The sequence below is a fragment of the Poromitra crassiceps genome (genome assembly GCF_964638095.1).
Source record: "Poromitra crassiceps genome assembly, chromosome: 9".
Taxonomy (NCBI): Eukaryota; Metazoa; Chordata; class Actinopteri; order Beryciformes; family Melamphaidae; genus Poromitra; species Poromitra crassiceps.
This window is the reverse complement of record NC_139630.1, coordinates 23,477,988-23,498,122: the sequence shown is the minus strand read 5'-3', so window position 1 is coordinate 23,498,122 and position 20,135 is coordinate 23,477,988. Positions and strand designations below refer to the sequence as shown.

Here is a 20,135-nt window from a genome sequence, read left to right as displayed (position 1 = left end):
TGGTGATGCCTGTATGAACACAGACCCAGGCTGAAGTAGCTCTTGTTCTGTCCAGTATCCTCCACAGGGTCTGTGAGCAACTGGCCGAGTGCTACTTCCAAGATGGCCGCTCTGTCCTGGCAGCATGCTGCCACTTAGCTATAGACAACATTAAGGTACATACGTGTGTGAGTGTGCGCGTGTGTGAGTGTGCGTGCGCATGTGTGTGTAAGTGTGTGTGAGTGTGAGCGTGTGTGAGTGCGCGTGCACATGTGTGTGTAAGTGTATGTTTCAGTAGTGTGTGAGTGTGTGCGCATGTGAGGGCGCGTGCACATGTGTGTGTAAGTATGTTTCAGTAGTGTGTGTGAGTGTGCGCGTGTGTGAGTGCGCGTGCACATGTGTCTGTAAGTGTATGTTTCAGTAGTGTGTGTGTGCGCGCGTGTGTGAGTGCGCGTGCACATGTGGGTGTAAGTATGTTTCAGTCGTGTGTGTGAGTGTGCGTGTGTGTGAGTGCGCGTGCACATGTGTCTGTAAGTGTATGTTTCAGTAGTGTGTGCGTGTGCGCGCGTGTGTGAGTGCGCGTGCACATGTGTGTGTAAGTGTATGTTTCAGTAGTGTGTGTGAGTGCGCGCGTGCACATGTGTGTGTAAGTGTATGTTTCAGTAGTGTGTGTGTCTCTGTGTGAGTGCGCGTGCACGTGTTTGTAAGTGTATGTTTCAGTAGTGTGAGTGTGTGCGTGTGTGAGGGAGCGTGCACGTGTGTGTAAGTGTATGTTTCAGTAGTGTGTGTGTGTCTGTGTGAGTGCGCGTGCACGTGTTTGTAAGTGTATGTTTCAGTAGTGTGAGTGTGCGCGTGTGTGAGTGAACGTGCACATGTGTGTGTAAGTGTATGTTTCAGTAGTGCGTGTGTGAGTGCGCGTGCACATGTGTGTGTAAGGTCGTTTTCACATATAAGCTGTTTAGTCCGCTTTAACCGCGCCAGAGTTCATTTCCTCGGATAGTGTGGTTCGTTTGGGATGGTGTGAAAGCGCAAACGAACTCTGTGGCGGAACAAACAAACGAACTCTGGTCCGCTTGAAAACGTGGGTCTCGGTTCGCTTCCAAGTGAACCCTGGCGCGGTTCGTTTGTTGTGTGAAAGCAAAACGGACTAAACACAAGAGCGCCAGTGCATCTCATGCACTCATGCAGTGCATCATGAGTAGAAGACGGTAGAAGGGAGCAAAACAAACACTGCGGCGTGCACACACGTGTACAGTACCTGCACGCCGCGTCGTGACGTACGTCGTCATAACAACAACACATTTCTCAACAGCTGGCTTGCGGCTATCTCCTTTGGTACGTAGGCTACTCTCATCTGCAGAATGAAATGTTCAACAGCTTTCTGCCTCATCTGCTGCTCATATTGGGCACAATCTTGTTAAATAATTATTTGATAGTAACACCAAAGTAAAACCAGAAATCCTAATATCGCAGGTGGTGTTGCTCCATGTCCGTGTTTTGCGGATTCACTTGTGTTGTTCAGTCAGCCCTCAGCCAGGCAAGAAGCCTGCTGAAGAGGAGAGATTTCCCTTCTCTATTCTGTCCAATAGACGAGTGGAAAATTTCTGTGTGAAAGCGAACCAGACCAAATGAAAATGGCAACAATGTTGCAACTTCACCCCCCGAATTGCACCGAGTCCACCAGCTTATATGTGAAAGCGACCTAAGTGTATGTTTTAGTAGTTTAAATTGGTGGGTCTGGGAGGTAAAGTAAAAGTTGTGCACAAGCCAAAGTTTTAATTATGTCCTAAATGGCACCTCATTCATTACAATTATCTACATATAACCATCGTGTTCAGGAGATTTATGTCAGATTTGCATACAAACACATATTCTGTGCCACATTTTATGAAGTTGTTGCCACAATTTCAATTAGCTGTTTTTCTCACATTCACTTTAAAAGTGATCCTCTAATTTCTCCCTCTATAATCTGTAATCAGAATATATCATGCATTTAGGTATTGTATTGTAATGTAATACAGATCCAAATCCAAAACCTGTGTGTATCTGTTGTGTTCTCAGTTAGCCTTGTCTAGTCTGATCCGTGGTAATGAGCTGGAGTTGGCCGTATGTGTAGGCGTTGCCCTAGGAGAGCCAGCCAATCAGAGCACAGCTTACTGCCTGGAACTCTTGGCCAGGAAGTACATGGCCACACCTACCTGGTGAGTCCCCATCCAATCAGAAAAATTAAAGTGCCACTTTGCCGATTTTCAACCAGCTTTGTATCATTACGATCGACTCGTTTGAGATGATTCAAGATTCAAGAGATTCAAGATTCAAGATTTTTTTTTATTGTCACTCCGTAGTACAAGTATCACGTGTGAAATTATTGTGCTGTAGGCTCCGTTACAACATAGTGCAAATAACAGTATAACAGTGCAAAAACAGGGCATATAGATGCAGTAAAACAAGAGAACAACAAGCAATAACAGTAAACTTTTCCTTTTCTTTTCTAGCGTAGACCCCTTAAAACATGATTAAACATTCTGTTTGCACAGGTGCAAATAACATAGGCATAATTATCATATGTAATGGTAGCAGCTGCTACATGATTGTTTATTTGTGTGTGTTAAGGAGTCTTGTGGTCTGCGGGAAGAAACTGTCCCTCAGGCGATTTGTTCGTGCTTTTGGGACCCTGTATCTCCTCCCTGAGGGTAACAGGGAGAACAGGCTGTTGTGGGGGTGGTATGTGTCCTTGATGATCTTCAGGGACCTCCTGAGGCACCACTGATTGTACAGTTCCTGCAGTTCTGGTAGCTCACATCCTGTTACGTACTGGGCCGCGCGCCCGTGAGCAAGTTCTGCGCAGATTCGACCAGCGCCTTTTACATTACATTACATTACATTACGTCATTTGGCAGACGCTTTTATCCAAAGCGACTTACAATAACACATTTTTGTCAGCAATAGAGCAATCAACTATGGAGCACAGTCTATGACAACTACAACTTCTGAAGGAACAGTGGTACAAGTTTAGGTTAGTGGTACAAGTTTAGGTTAGTAGTTTTTTTTTTTTTTGAAAGAGAGAGAAAGAAGTTAGATCAAGAAGGGCCCAGATGGAGCCTGAAAAGGTGTCTTTAGTCTTTTCCGAAAGATCGGCAGTGATTCAGCTGTCCTGACCGAAGGTGGAAGCTCGTTCCCCCATTGAGGTGCCAGGGACGAGAAGAGTCGAGAACGGGATGAGCGACTTTTGAGCCCCCGTAGCGAAGGAGGGGCGAGGCGACCTGCACTGGTGGAGGAGCGAAGGGAGCACTGAGAGGTTTGGAACCTGACCATAGATTGCAGGTACAGGGGAGCTGACTGGTGTACTGCCCTGTAGGCCAGTACCAGTGTCTTGAATTTGATGCGGGCCGAGATGGGAAGCCAGTGGAGGTCCTGGAAGAGGGGAGTGACATGAGAGACATGAGCCTTGCTTGCCCCGTTGCATGATGGTTAGAAAGGTTGTCCGACTTGCTCCGCCTGCCCGACTGCGTGAGCCACGAGACTCTCGTGAGAGCGAGGCGGGCGCAGATTTGGAGCGAGGTGCAGCAGTTGCTCCCCACCAACTGCTCGACTGCACAGCTCAGAGGATGATGAGAAAGCTGAGCGCCCATTGGTTCAACACAGGTGCATCACAAACCCACAGTGAAGTGTAGAAACTTAAATTTTATATCTATTCCAAGCTGTCACTCTACATTTTACATAAATACCACCTGTAATGCCTACATTAAAATTAAAATAAGTCATCTGAAAGGGCTGGGTCGTGTGCTGCGGGGGTGTTCAACTTGTTGATGCCTCGCCTGACTGCGCTTGGCTGCTCTCGTCTGCTTTCCAGGCAGTCAACTCAAACAAGCCTATTGTCGGTAATATTGAGATCCAAAGTCACGCCTACTTTCTGCTTCAGAAGAGACACATTCAGATAGACTCCATCGAGACGTAGTGGCCGCTGAGTAGTCTGGCTGTAGTAGTCTGGGGTGGGCGGATCTCACTTCACCCCCCCCCCCCCCCCTTTCTGCCTTCTCCCCTTCAAAACAAGCATGTGTGCGAGCGAACCAGGAACATACTTTTTAAAAGGCTGTAGGATATTTTGTAGCTTTAGTTTAATTTCTTTCTTTTTTCGTTTTGTCTCTGTTTGATATCTGCTATTTCATGCTCATCACTTTCACGTGTATGGAGCGTGTTGAAACATTGAAACATTTCTGCTGAGTGCTGAGGCAGGCAGGCTTTCATTGACAAACTAACTAGAGGATTTGTATTGTGAAGAATAGACATACAGCTACGACTTTTAAGAGAAGAGAAGAGACGAGTGAAACCAAGCAGAGCTGTGTGTGGCATCTAGATGGGCCAGCTGCAGTGTGCAGTGTAGGGTTGGATCATCTAGATGGGCCAGCTGCAGTGTGCAGTGTAGGGTTGGATCATCTAGATGGGCCAGCTGCAGTGTGCAGTGTAGGGTTGGATCGCCCTGAGTACGATCTCTGTATGTTTTTCACACATCTCGGTTCTGACAGAGCCTGCAGAGCCGTAGTCAGCAGATGTTTAAGGGGACAGGCAGCGTACACTATTTCATCATGATCTTATGATTTTGGTATAGTGCTAACTGGGAGAGATGTCATTACAACAGTAGAAGTTGAAGAAAAGGCACCGTGAGGCTATAGAGAGGGGTGGGGTCCTTTTAATGTGACAAATACACATCTTTTAGATCATTAGAATGATAATAATAATTGATTTGTTTTATATAGCGCCTTTCTAGATCCCAGGGCACCGGGGTTACACCCTCCAGGGCACCGGGGTTACTCCCCCAGGGCACCGGGGTTACACCCTCCAGGGCACTGGGGTTACACCCCCCAGGCAGGGCCGGCCCGCCCTATATGCGAACTAAGCGGCTGCCTAGAGCCCCGGGAGTTGCCAGGGGCCCCCTAATTCTTTTTTTTTTTTTTTTTTTTTTTTAAATAAACATAGGCTATAATATTATAGGCTGTGTGTGGTAGTTAAAACATAGGTTGACGTTTATTTATGTTTGTAGTTTAAACAAAAACATAAATACTGTAGGCTACATACAGTACAACACAAAAGGCTGTTATTTACCCTTTGTCGCCACCTGGTGAGTAAATATATATGTAACTAAAACCATTAAAATTGACAACCGGTCCTGCATGTATCTACCGGTCCTTGGCACAAAAAAGGTTGGGAACCCCTGGTTTAACTGACCTGGCAACCCCTATGGCTGCTGGGTTCTACACGCTTGCTTGACACTGATAGGGCTACAAACGAGCGTCATCATCGTCACGTTTGTTTGTTTTAAATATTCCTCTAAATATGGCTAAAAGTCCAAAAAACGTCAATTTTTCTTCGGCCCTGCCCTGGCGGGCAGCACCGAGATTCCCCGCCTTACAGCACCCCTTACTTAAAAGTACTTCCAGCGCGGATGCCCCCAAACCCCCGGGGCCCCTAATCTATATCCTGCTTAGGGCCCCCAGATGGATAGGGCCGGCCCTGCCCCCAGGGCACCGGGGTTACTCCCCCCAGGGCACCGGGGTTACACCCCCCAGGGCACCGGGGTTACTCCCCCCAGGGCACCGGGGTTACACCCCCCAGGGCACCGGGGTTACTCCCCCAGGGCACCGGGGTGACACCCCTACTCTTGTGAAGAGTGCAGATGGGATATTTAATGACCACAGAGAGTCAGGACCTCGGTTTAATGTCTCATCCGAAGGACGGTGCTCACTTACAGGACAGAGTCCCTGTCTCTGCCCTGGGGCATTGGGGAGATTATTCATCAGATCAGATTATTCATCAGACCATTCGGACCAGAGGGGAAGAGCACCGCCTACTGGTCCTCCAACACCACTTCCAGCACCAGTCTCCCATCCAAGGAGTATCCTAGGCCAGACCTGCTTAGCTTCCCAAGGAAAGCCAGTAATGTAATGCAGGAGCCACTGGTGCTGACAATTCACACACACACACACACACACACACACACACACACACACACACACACACACACACACACACACACACACACACACACACACACACACACACACACACACACTTAACAAAGTTATAGGGTTAGGGTTAGGTATATGAATGCGAGTATTATAATAAAATGTTTTATTATATTCAAGTACATAATTACATAATCCCTTTCATGGGCTTTCTTATCATAGTGATTTTCCATTATATCCTTCATACTTTTGCCACTAACAGCCCTTCCCATTAACAATGCCGCTGCCTGCTACAGCCAACAGGCTCGTCAATGCTTTTCTGCGCTGGTCCTAGGTTTCACCTAGCCTTGTTAATTTGTACCTTTGACTTGAATGTTCTAATGGTCTTTTGCGTGCCAAATTACCACAACCCTAAGATGCTAGGAAAAGAAAATATTAAATATGAAGCGACTTCATTATTCATCTCACTTAAGGAGATGTTGAACTTTGATAGTGCCTTGGGTTGTGTAGCTTCCTGGCCATGATATAACCCCACAATCGGCAATTCTCTGTTATTTGTTGCTCTGGGACTCCGGAGGACACTTACAGAATTGCATTTTTTTCTCTCTCTCTCCATTCACTGTTATTGTGGTGAAACAGGTCTGAAAATCACACATAAACGAATAGGAACTGTAACAGCCCTCGGGTTGGTGTTTAAGGAAGACGCAGAGAGTTTCATACAGATGGTCCACAGTTTATTTTGTTGCCAATCATCACATGGCACAGTAGAAGATTATGTGGTAGACACCGTGAAAACTATAAAACATACAATACAAAAATCAACATATAGTTCCCACATCGAATTAAACTGTACAATAATTTATTAAGCTAGTTAAAATCACTATCAAAATACACAATTTATTTAGCTAAAATTTGACTACTAAAACACAAATGTATTAAGGGCACAAGTAGGCCTAGTTTACATGCTGACAAACTAAATTCAATACATTGTCTACAAAACTAGGCCAACATACTTTACATTAAATTCATACACAAGAATGACAAATCAATACATCTCAATGAATCTTTGCCAAACCACTTGACCAAAACAAATGAAGTACATTCACACTTACAAATTGTGGCCTGCTGATATCAAACAAATTGATTGAGCATACCTCATTCCGCTCACCAAGGGTGTTAATCGAGGGTTTGCAGATGCATCTTGGACATCATATTGGCACACTGACAAATCAAACAGTAAATGTCACCATCAAACTTGAAACAAACAACTCAACTGCAATCAAAACTTCAAATTAGCTATAGCCTACTACATACCTCCAAGGATTTACATTTTGTTTCTTTCTGGTCTTCCTTCTAGTATGTTTCAGTCTCTCAAACTCATGTGCTCTCTAGCTTTTGCCATCACCACACTAATGAGGCCACCCAAAACAGGTGGTGATGTAGGCCTATAGAAAACAGGGTTTCCCAGTCACCTGACATGACATAAAGGGGCAATACTATACCCCTTGTTGGCCATTTTGTGGAGTTTTACAGGTAAATATGTTAACAAAATAACTCTTTATAATGTGAAAGTACAAATTACAAAAAGGGAACCAAAATCAAACAATAGGAGTTTAGCAGGCAGTTACACTCCCCCCAAATCCCAATATGAACAACCTCAGCTAATTAGTCATATGGGATTTCCAGACATGTCTGACCGCTTTAAGGTTTAATCAATCTGAGGGGACAGTGTGCTGTGTTGTAGCGTGTTGTATGGCTACTGTCGGAAACCTCAATCCTGTCTTATCTCCTGATCTAGAAAAACAAATACATAACACAGATGATATAAATACGCCTAGAAATAGAAGTGGACAAACTTTTAATAGAAATCAGTTAACTATTGTGGAGAAAATAGACGGTGTATCTAAATATCAAAAACCTCAACGACAACACTCTCCTTGGCAGTCCACTAGGTGAGGGATGGAGAAGGCCTTTCCCTCTGCCACTCTATTCACCTTTCTGAAATCAGAAGACCTCCACAGATTGTGAGTCAGTTTACTGACTCCAATAAGCCAGATCCAGTCCAGCACTTCTTGCCTCCATGGTTTCTTACGTGGAGGGAAGCAGTGCAGGTTCTCTTTCTCAAACTCTGTAAAGGTCTTGTTGGGCAGTCTAGTGCTTTCTGTCTTGGGAGGAAAATGTGCCACTTCTGACTCTTTACTTTCCTGAGGTAACACACTCACTGCACAAACCACTGCCTCAGACTTTGAGACTAAGCCTAGAGCACCTGCGTTGAAAACACACTGCACTGCTTTCTGCTCCTTCTCTAGGTTGAGCTCCACAGCCCCCACTGCAGTTTCAGACTGCTGATCATCTACCTTGTCTGTAGTGCTAGACTTTCCTCTTAACTTAAAACTGTCAGAATGACTCCGAGTCTCTAGCTGAAGTTCTTCAGCCTGTTCATCTAGTAGTTTAGGTGGACCAAGCTCCTTGTGTCCAACCACATACTCAACCGAACTGAAATCTACAGCCTCTGTCACCACAGGTAAGGGTTGAAAAGAGACACCTGCAAAGGCCCTTCCTGACTCACCTACGGACTTAGGCTTCACAACCCGGACCAGAGTGCAGCCCATCTCCTGAATGGCCTCAGACTCTTGCTGTCCTACTGCTTCACCTACCTGACTGGACACTGTTGACTGAGTGATGACAGCTTCGGCCTGCCCACTAGAGGGCTCTTCTATCTTCTCAGCCTGTCTTTCCTCAACTTGGTCACTGCAGTCCTTGTGGACAGTTTCCTTTCGTTTAGTCACAAGGGCTACAGCCTCCTCGGTCAGGGCTGTACATGCCTCCATTTTCGCCACGATATCCGGAGTGCCAGCCTGGTTCCGTAAAATGGACTCGTACTCAAGATCTACTATGTCATGTGTGGTGATGGCAAAAGCTAGAGAGCACATGAGTTTGAGAGACTGAAACATACTAGAAGGAAGACCAGAAAGAAACAAAATGTAAATCCTTGGAGTGTGCCAATATGATGTCCAAGATGCATCTGCAAACCCTCGATTAACACCCTTGGTGAGCGGAATGAGTTTTCACTGTAACTGGCCCTTGGCTTGTGTAAACAGGAGGCAGAGAGTCTCAAACTGATGCTCCACGGTTTATTGGATCTTACTTCACACCGTAGTAGACACCGTGAAAACTATAAGACACAATACAAAAAATCAATACATAGTTTTCACAACAAATTAAAACTGTACAATTTATTAAGCTAGTTAAAACAACGATTTAAAATACAGGACTTTATTACCAAATCAACTATTAAAAATACTTATCCACCAAAAGTGCAAACAAATAAAGTGCATGTCCTCAATACACACAATCAACGAAGCAGCACCAAACTACTTGATCGAACAAACTGCATTCACATGTATACATACGGGATAAACAATCTGATCGTACCTCGTTCCGCTCACCAAGGGTGTTAAACGTGGGTTTGCAGATTCATCTCTGGCATCAGTGATCACACATGGTACACTAACAAACAAATTGAGCAGAGTAAATCACCTTTAAATCGAATGAAACACACTCGAATGCAATCACAGCTTGTAATTCCGAAACTATACTTGTACATACCTTCAAGCGTTTACAAGTCATTTCCCATATTTATTTGTACTGTGTTGGAGTTTGTCCAAACACCCCTTACATGCTTGTTGCCTGCATGTGCATGAGGCCATCTGAGACTCTGGGACAGGAAGTGTTTTGGGCCTTATGAGGGGTTTCTGTGTCACATGACATACCATGCAAGGGCAGTTGACTTAAAATGTCTACATCTTGTGGACACCACAGGTAAAGGCGCAGTTCATGTTCAATCAATGACAAAAACTAAAGAGTACTGCAATAATTCCTTATAAAAAGAGAACATATAAATAGCACAAATAAAGCAAGCAAAAGGCCTAACAAAAGGAGGCAAGCGGGCAGTTACACTCCCCCCAAATCCCATTATGAACAACCTTACAAAATGTATTATCATATGGGATTTCTAAACTATGTCGGACCGCTTTAGATACTTCAATAGATGAAGAGTACTCCGTGTCGATTTAGTCGTAGCAACAAACAATTACCGAATAGGTGAAGAAATTCAGACAATTTACTAATTCTCAGAGTCAACGGCAACACTCTCCTTGGCAGTCCACTAGGCTGGGAATGGAAACATCTTCTCCCTCTGTCACCCTGTTCACCTTTCTGGAAACAGAAGACATCCACAGAACATTTTCCTGTTCAATGACTCCAATCCACCAGATCCAGTCCTGCACTTCCTGTGTTAACAGTTTCTTATGTGGAGGAAATCTGAACAGCTCCAAGTCCACAGGATCTGCAAGGTTCTCGTTCTCTAAATCTGTCACAGCCTTGTTGGGCAGTCTAGCGCTCCCTGACCCCAGAGGAAAACGGACAAATTCTGACTCTTTCCTTTGCTCAGGAAACACATGCACAGCATAAACCACCATCTCAGGTTTAGCAACTAAGCCTCGATCACTTTTGTTGAAAACATGCTGCAGTGCCATCGGCTCCCCAATATCCCCTGAAGGTTCAGACTGCTGCTGCTCTACATCGTCTGTGGTGCTAGACTCTTCGCTTACCTTAAAACAGTCAGAATGACTCAGTCTCTCTAGCTGCAGCTCTTTAGAATGCCCTTCTACATAAAGCAGTTTAGGCAGACCACGATCCTCATGTCCAACTACAGGCTCAACCAGACTGCAATCCACAGCCTCTGACACCACAGGTAAAGGGTGAACACAAACCACTGGCAAGACCCTGTCTGGCTCACCTACATCCTCAGGCTCCATAACATGGACTAGACTGCAGCCAAACTCCTGATCGACTTGAGACTCAGGTTGCCCCACTACTTTGCCTGCCACACTTGGCATCGTTGACTGAGTGATGACCGCCTCAACCTGATCACTAACCTTGTGGATAATTTCCTTTTGTTGAATCACAAGAGCTACAGTCTCCTCAGTCAGGGCTGAACAGGCTTCCATTTTCCCAACAATATTTGGTGTAGTGACCTGGTTCCGTGACATTGATTTATACCTAAGACGTACCATATCGTGTGTAGCACAAATTTCTTCTTTCATTTTACAAAGATCATTTGGAGAACAGTAGGCTCTTAACTTTGTCCTGCTCTCTCTTACTGCCCGTTTCCAGGAGTCATAAGCCTCAGTGAATGCTACTTTATGCCCTTTGAAAATCTGATCCTGCATCTCTCGGGCCTTCTCTGCTGATGTTATTCCATGTAACCTTGGTCTGTCTTGTTGTGTTTTAAGGGGTTTGTCTTTTCTTTCTGCATGGTGTGACATTTTGTTTGTTGGCTGGTTTGACTATCGACTTTGACCTTTGAGTATGATGTGTAGTATGTCTGGCATTGACAAACCTCTGTGAGTAGCAACCTTAACCATACGATACTTACGATACTACCCACTCCAGACATTTACATAACACATTTACACAAAGTTTTTGCACAAACCACCAGGCACGATACAAATGTCACAAGCATAAGTGCTTCCGAAGCTCGATGATTTCACCCTTAACACCTTTTTTCAAAGACAGGTTCCATGATTCAACATTTATGAAACGTTTTTACCATACCGTAGAGCCTTATAACAAATAATTTCTTTAACCGTTCCATTTAACATTTAACCGAAACATGGTTGAACACAACTCAAACATTTAAACCATGACATAAGGTGCAGCTAAAGTGCTGCCATTAAAACATAGGTTGGCATGTGCGTGGGTCTCTTTACCATCTGTTGAGAGTCTCTCATTGTATCTTTGGCACATGATACATTGTGTTCGGTTCTTGCCTGACAGTTGAGTGGAGGTAGGTTGACTTCTTTGATGGGGATGACGTGGCGTTCTCACTCTCCCGGTCGAGTTTTCACTGTAACTGGCCCTTGGCTTGTGTAAACAGGAGGCAGAGAGTCTCAAACTGATGGTCCACAGTTTATTTTGTTGCCAATCATCACATGGCACAGTAGAAGATTATGTGGTAGACACCGTGAAAACTATAAAACATACAATACAAAAATCAACATATAGTTCCCACATCGAATTAAACTGTACAATAATTTATTAAGCTAGTTAAAATCACTATCAAAATACACAATTTATTTAGCTAAAATTTGACTACTAAAACACAAATGTATTAAGGGCACAAGTAGGCCTAGTTTACATGCTGACAAACTAAATTCAATACATTGTCTACAAAACTAGGCCAACATACTTTACATTAAATTCATACACAAGAATGACAAATCAATACATCTCAATGAATCTTTGCCAAACCACTTGACCAAAACAAATGAAGTACATTCACACTTACAAATTGTGGCCTGCTGATATCAAACAAATTGATTGAGCATACCTCATTCCGCTCACCAAGGGTGTTAATCGAGGGTTTGCAGATTCATCTCTGGCATCAGTGATCACACATGGTACACTAACAAACAAATTGAGCAGAGTAAATCACCTTTAAATCGAATGAAACACACTCGAATGCAATCACAGCTTGTAATTCCGAAACTATACTTGTACATACCTTCAAGCGTTTACAAGTCATTTCCCATATTTATTTGTACTGTGTTGGAGTTTGTCCAAACACCCCTTACATGCTTGTTGCCTGCATGTGCATGAGGCCATCTGAGACTCTGGGACAGGAAGTGTTTTGGGCCTTATGAGGGGTTTCTGTGTCACATGACATACCATGCAAGGGCAGTTGACTTAAAATGTCTACATCTTGTGGACACCACAGGTAAAGGCGCAGTTCATGTTCAATCAATGACAAAAACTAAAGAGTACTGCAATAATTCCTTATAAAAAGAGAACATATAAATAGCACAAATAAAGCAAGCAAAAGGCCTAACAAAAGGAGGCAAGCGGGCAGTTACAGGAACAAAGCAGATTCTGACATTAAAATGAATCATTCTGCTGAATTGTGGTTAAAGGGATATGCCACTTTTTCAGGAGTTTAGCTCATTTGCCATATCCCCCCAACATAACCAAGGTACACCATGCCTTTACCGTCACTGTCTGAGCAGTATACAGTGAGCTACAGTATATACGATATTTTTTGGGTTTGATACACCCAACCTAGAGGCTTCTATCAATGGGCCACCCATAGTCTCAATCACCATTGTGTTAACTCAGCTGGCGATAGATTGTGACTTAACAGAAATGTATTCACATGAAAATATTTGAAATTATAATTTTAAAGTAAGCCGCTGTCATGAAACCAAAAGGTCAGGGTTACGATCAAAGTGAGCTTGCAACCCCCTTCTCTTGCTTTGTGAGATCTTTTCATCCTTGCTGTGTTTACAACCAGGGAGCTATCAGCTGACCTGCTCCACATGATTCCTGACAAGAAGCTTCTATTGGCCAAGCTCTGTGCATTTTACCCAGGAAGTACTGCTAAAATCAACCAATTACATGAGAGGGTGAGTCAGCATCAATCACTTAAATATAAATTTAGTTTTTGTATTCAATGGAATGACTCTTCTATGTTTTCTGCTGATGTGTTATGATATATATATATATATATACCGTAAAACTTCCAATAAGGGCCCGGGCGTTTATTATGCTAAATCGAGTTTGACCCCAGGCGTTTAAAGGAGACCAGGCGGCAATTGGAGTCAGGCGGTTATTTCTTTATTGTACAAAATTGACCCAGGCGATTATTATTTTTTGTACAGATTTCCTGGTCAGCAGTATCAAAATGCTCATAATATGGTAAATATACCCCTACTTGCACAACCCCACTACTTCCTGAAATGAGTAGGGCATCTTGGTTTCCTGTCCTACATTGGATGAACTGATTAATGTCAGGTGTGCCTGATCACTGTTGTTGTGACTGCAGCAGTCAGGCACACCTGACATTAATCAGTTCATCCAATAGTGTAGGACAGGAAACCAAGATGCCCTACTCATTTCAGGAAGTAGTGGAGTTGTGCAAGTAGTCTATTGGGATCACTGGAAAAAAATTCTAATAACCGCCCCCGGCTGTTATTGGAAGACCGGCTCTTATGTGCAAACTTGAGTTTGACCCCAGGCGTTTATTGGAGACCCGGCGGCAATTGGGGACCAGGCCCTTATTGGAAGTTTTACGATATATATATATATATATATATATATATGAGGGCTGTCAAACGATTAATTTGATTAATCGCGATTAATCGCATCTGTGTATCGCATGTTTAAAATGCCATTATTTTGCATTTCAAAGCATTTTTAATTAGATATTAATCATTCTTACCAGTGTGTCGTGATTGGGAATTAAATGAATGCAAATAAATGTACTTTGTGATCTTGAATTTTAGATTTGGAATGTAGACAGGAGGTAACATCTAATATATCTAGAACCGATACTTCCGGCGGCGGCGCTGTGGAGCAGTCGAAACCCAAAATGACACAGCCGAAGAAGGCTGTGTCTGAGCTAAAAACGTTGGCACTTCCATGTGAATAATGGCTCGGTATTGGAAACTGTGTATTGATAACGTGTATATCGCGTGAAGCCATTGGAGCCGACCTCCCAGTGGTTAGAGGACCCGCGCATCCGAGACTCTGAAGGAAGAATGAGTGATGAGTCTCGCGCTAGCTAGCTGGCCGCTAGCTACTTTTAGGTGATCGCTCGCCTCAAACTCGATGTACTTCGGTGATATTTTAATTCCGTTTTACACAAGGTGCAAACTATGGCTCTTGACTTGTCCACTGTGCCATTTGGAGAGTTTTTTTTAAAGTAAAACGAGCCATTTAAAAGCGTATTGCTGTCGTTCTCTTCCATGCCTCCTGCACAAGCAGGAGACAGGAAACCGAATGGCTTGACTACAAGTACGGGTGCGACGAAGGGACAAAATAGCGGCATGCGATTAACGCGATTAAAAAAACGCGTTATGGTCGGCAGGCATTAACGCGCGATTAACGTGTTAACGCTGACAGCCCTAATATATATATATATGTATATATATATAAAAGAAAGTAGTGCCCTGTGCACAGCTGTGCTGCTAGTCCCGCGCACACCAGGTTGTTAGATTGACTTCTTTTATTTAAGTTACAAAAATAAAGCAAACTATTTTGTAACTTAAATAAAAGAATTCAATCTAACAACCTGGATCTCCTCACTGTTGCGATATATACCTATATATATATATATATATATATATATATATATATATATACACACAATGAATGTCAGTGGCGTGATGGTGATAATAACTATGAGTCCAGTTGCAGGTTTGATGTTTTGGTTTTGGTTGGTTTGTTTAATCATTAAACAAACCAACCAAAACCAAAACATCAAACCTCGGGCCACTTAAAAACGGGCAGCGGGCCGCAGTTGGCCTGCGGGCCGTAGTTTGGCCACCCCTGGTTTAATGTTTGTCATTTGATCTGTTTGTCATTCCAGTGTGGTCTCCCTCCATTAGAGGAGTGCAAGGCCTTGGCAGAGGCAGCCATGTCTGAAGGAGATTTGTTTTCAGCCATTAAATTCCACCTACTCGGCTATGAACCTGAGAATGCTCTACGCATAGGCATTGATCACGTTAAAGGTACTGGCAGCTCACCCTGGACATGTGTGTATGTGTATTTAGGGGTACAAGCCCCGAAGGGGCTGAAACCCTATTGTTTTTGTGCTGGGTTATTAGGGGTTCAAGCCCTGAAGGGGCTGAAACCCTATTGTTTTGTGCTGGTTTATTAGGGCTTCAAGCCCTGAAGGGGCTGAAACCCTATTGTTTTTGTGCCGGTTTATTCTTGTTCTTGTCCTTGTTGTTGTTGTTGTTCATCTGCCCCGACGCAAATTCCCGTGAGTTGGTAAAGGGTAGAGACCTGAGATTTGGCACAAAGACAGATATTGGTGGCTGGTTTCTGCTCAAAAAATATTTTTCGAATCAGCCTGAAGGTGGCGCTATAATTAAAGGTTTTACATTAAAGGCCATAACTTCCACGCCGTTTGTCTGATTTTCAATCTTTTTTTTCCAGATGTTCAGGTCAACCTGCTCTACAAATTTGCCTCAAGGACCCTTAAGGTCCATCTGGAAAATGTTGGGGATATTTTGAAAAGTTTGGAAAACACATTTTTGAGATCTCCTCCTAGACCGTTTGACAGATTTCCACCAAATCGCCAGGAAGCATCTAGGGAGCAAGCTCTACAATCACGATTTTTGGATTCTTGAAATGTTGAACAAATGAATTGAACAAATGAATTGTTTCGGAGATATTGATCGTTAAATTTGTGAGAGGGCGTGGCCTCTCAGCTAAATTGTCATAACTTCATGACCGATTAACGAATCTTCATGAAACTTGCTGGAGATGTTCAGAGATGACCATTTGTGGAAAATGTTGTATAATTCGACCAAGAGAGGGCGCCATAAATGCCAGAAATGGGCGTCGCCTAACACAAAAAAGGCTGTAACTCCACACCTGTTTGTCCAATGATCGCAAAACTTGTCAGATATATCAAGGAGGATGTCCTAGTCAAAATCAGAAGTTTTGTCATCTGCGCAAGGCTTGAACCCCTGCTATCGCCGCTTGCGGCTCTATTTATTCTTGTTGTCCTTGTCCTTGTCCTTGTCCTTGGCACAATGACAGGTGCTAATTTCTGCTCAAGAAATGTTTTTTGAATCGGCCTGAAGGTGGCGCTATAATTAAAGGTTTTACATTAAAGGCCATAACTGCCACGCCCTTTGTCCGATTTTCAAACTTTTTTTTTTACATGTTCAGGTGAACCTGCTCTACAAATTTGCCTCAAGGACCCTCAAGGTCCGTCTGGAAAACTTTTGAGATATTTTGAAAAGTTTGGAAAACCGATTTCCACCAAAACCGCCAGGAAGCATCTATGGAGCAAGCTCTACGATCCCTACTACCCTTCATAATGTCAACCATTAGCACAACCAAATCCGAACCCGAGCTGAATCCTGGCTATCTTACAACCAGCCAGGCCCTGGTGACCGACTGCCTTACACCCAGCCAGGTCACGAGTGGTATTTCAACCGCGTCCGAGGACCGACATCTCGGTCCCTATCTCCATCCCTGTGATTCTGACCGATCACAGCTCGTGAGCCCTCATCCACGATCCAGCGCACTTCACGAGGCAAGCCCAAAAGCTTCGCCCCCAGCAAGCCCACAAGCTTCGCTACAATCGCGAAACTTGTCAGATATATCAAGGAGGATGTCCTAGTCAAAATCAGAAGTTTTGTCATCATTGGTGAAAGTGGGCGGGGTCGATTGTGTAAGCATGTAATAGCGGTAAATCAAGTCCATTCGCATAATCAGTTGCAAACTTCTCAGCCTCATCTGGAATGGCATTTCTGACATGCTATTTCGCAATTTGACAAAAAGGGGGCGCCGCAGATGTAAAAAGTGGGCGTGGCCTAACGCAAAATATGCCATAACTTCACACCCGTTTGTAACTCCCAGGCTGTTTCTCCAATTTTCAAGCAACTTTTTTCCACATGTTCACCTGAACGTGCTCTACAAATTTGCCTCAAGGACTATTAGGTGTTCAATTTGCGCAAGGCTTGAACCCCTGCCATTGCCACTTGCGGCTATATTTGTGTGTATTTTTTTAAATAAAACTTATTTTCAATTTTTATAGAACAATATATGACAAGACAGGCTCAGACATAGGAAAAGAAAGAAAAGGAAAAAAACTAAAACAATGGGAGGTTGCCTGGGCTTGCTCCGCGAGAGCAAGTCCGCCCCGAAGTTCAGCCAGCCCGGCAAGTATGCCGCTGACAGGGAGAGCAGGCGGATGTGCGCCCATCGGTGTATCTCTGCCGCTAACTGGTTCAAGGCCTTCGACTGTACACCGCCCTGGTTGTTCAAGTAGGCGATTGTGGCCATGTTGTCCGAATGAATCAGAACGTGGTGACCTGTGATCTGATGTCGGAAGTGGCGTAGAGCCCGGCGAATATCAAGAAATATAATCTACTAAGTTTTGACAGTTTTGACGGCTTATCATTTTTTTAAACTGATTTTTAAATGTGTGAACAGTCTTGCTCCAGAGATACTCTGCCAGTTAGTAAACAAACAAGACGGTGGTATTAGAACTAGGGGTGCAGCAAGCGGGAACTGTAGAACAGCGAAACGCAGAACAACATTCGGACATCCTTCTCGGTAATAGGTACCAAATTATGGAACACATTACCACCTGAAATAAAAACATTGACAGAACTCACCGTTTTTAACACACAAGCAAAACAATGGCTGAAACTGAAACAAGCCTGTGAACATTGACTTTTACATAGTATTGTACTATTTTAGTTTTCTGTCTTTATCTGTTTTGTGTTTTTTTTTTACTTTATTTTGTTCTGTTTTATATGGTTCATTTTTAACGTTTTGGTACTGTTTTAACCTTTCTCTTGAACTTTTGTTTTAATAGTAAAGGCCTAAGGGGCCGTTCGTTATTTAGAAGGGGGTTCACTGGAGGGATTTGGTGTGCTCTGAAATAAAAAGCTGTGCCCCTTCTCTGATCAAAATATATTTTTCCTTGGCCCTCCCCAAGTGATTTGAAAAATATGATTGACCCTCCCCAAACAATATGCTATTTAGCTAGAAAAGAACTCTCAATTGCTGCTGTCCCATCATTGAGAATAATAAATTGTTGACCTGCTTTAGTCCTATAGATTAAAACAGGGATGCCGAGTGATTGGTTTAACAGGCAATCCTGAAACCATTCTATTTGAATGTGTTCACGTTCAAAAAAAGAAGAAAACAACTCAAACGCAAAACTGAAATTAAGCCATCCACACGGTTTGTCGCCGTTGTTATGAGGCAGCAGTAACTCTTCCAGCACTCGTTTGATTCCTCTCAGTTTGTTGTCCTCCTTTTTGTCCAAAGCATCTTCAAATTTGACAAGAACATCGACAGCAGAGAGAGACTGCAGCGAAATCCTTAATCTTCTGTGCAGATAGCTGGTTTTACGGACATTCGTCCTCTCTATATTTTTTGATGCCATGTCTGTTTGTTTGCGCGACTTTGTTCCAGTGGGTTATTCGCGCTGGAAATGTACTTCCGTATTATCACCAGAAAAGCACCACTGATTCGCCAGATACTGTACACGCCTACTGTCTGGATAGGCCAAGCACAAAGATCGACAGATAGGACCGCCAAAGAGAAACAATGCACCGGGACATACCAAACAGTCTGGACAGGACGGGTGTAAATGAAGGGTCCATCCAGATAAGCAGCGTCCGTCACGCCAGACTCATCAAAGACACTTTGCGATGATGGTCCCTGTCCGGATCGAGGTGGTGACTGAGGAACCTTGACAATGATGATGTAGGACACGGCCAAGTCATTGACGACTTCGTTTCTTGGTGCGAAAACGCTTCCTTACAACTCAACGTTTCCAAAACGAAAGAGGTTTGTATTGATTTTAGACGTTCCCCCCTGTTCCCCAGAGCAGTTTTGTCAACGGTCAGCCTGTCGATATAGTGACAGACTACAAATATCTGGGTACGGTAATTGACAGCAAGCTGAAGTTTGATCTGAATACCGACATGCTGTGTAAGAAAGGTCAGCAGCGCCTTTTCTGCCTTAGGAAGCTGGCCAAATATCAGGTTGATAAAACTCTGATGAAAATGTTCTATAGTGCGTTTGTGGAGTCTGTCATTTCATTTTCCATAATCTGCTGGTATGGTAATCTTTGTACTAAAGACAAGAACTCCCTGGGGAGAATAGTGAAGGTAGGTAGCCGGAACCCAGTTCAGAAGCCTGGACCAGATCTGTAATAACCAGGTGCTGAAAAAAGCTGTGTCCATCCGATCAGATGATGCCCACCCTCTGAGGTTCGAATATGAGCTGCTTCCTTCCGGGCTCCGCCTTCGTGCCCCCATAGTTAAAAAGAACAGATACAGAAATTCCTTTGTGCCTGTCTCTATCAGAGCGTTGAACGCTGCTGTCCCCTCATCTGCCGTTGCTGTTATTTTGTTATTTATTTATTTTATCCTTTTATTCTTTTATTCTTTTATCTTTATTTATTCTTAGGGGTACAGTACAGTATATCTGTATTATATACTTTGTCTGCCCTTTGGTCTGGACCAAGGTTTTTTTCTTTTGTGCTTTAATACAATGATACATTGTAGCTCTTGTGATATAAATGTGCTGCTGTGAGCGAACTGCACTTTGCTACTATGCACTTTATATCTCTACTGTGCACTTTAGATCGTTGCT

The 20,135-nt window shown here is 43.6% G+C and overlaps 1 protein-coding gene across 1 annotated transcript in view; it reads left to right on the top strand.

Annotated features, from left to right (window-relative positions):
- LOC310782218 (WD repeat-containing protein 17-like) overlaps positions 1-20,135 on the top strand; it is a 150,101-nt gene that overhangs the window by 106,181 nt on the left and 23,785 nt on the right. The window contains exons 30-33 of the mRNA XM_083642900.1: positions 56-155; positions 2,041-2,180; positions 13,294-13,405; positions 15,370-15,511. Coding sequence (XP_083499026.1) covers positions 56-155; positions 2,041-2,180; positions 13,294-13,405; positions 15,370-15,511 — 494 coding nt within the window. The remainder of the gene's footprint in view (positions 1-55; positions 156-2,040; positions 2,181-13,293; positions 13,406-15,369; positions 15,512-20,135) is intronic.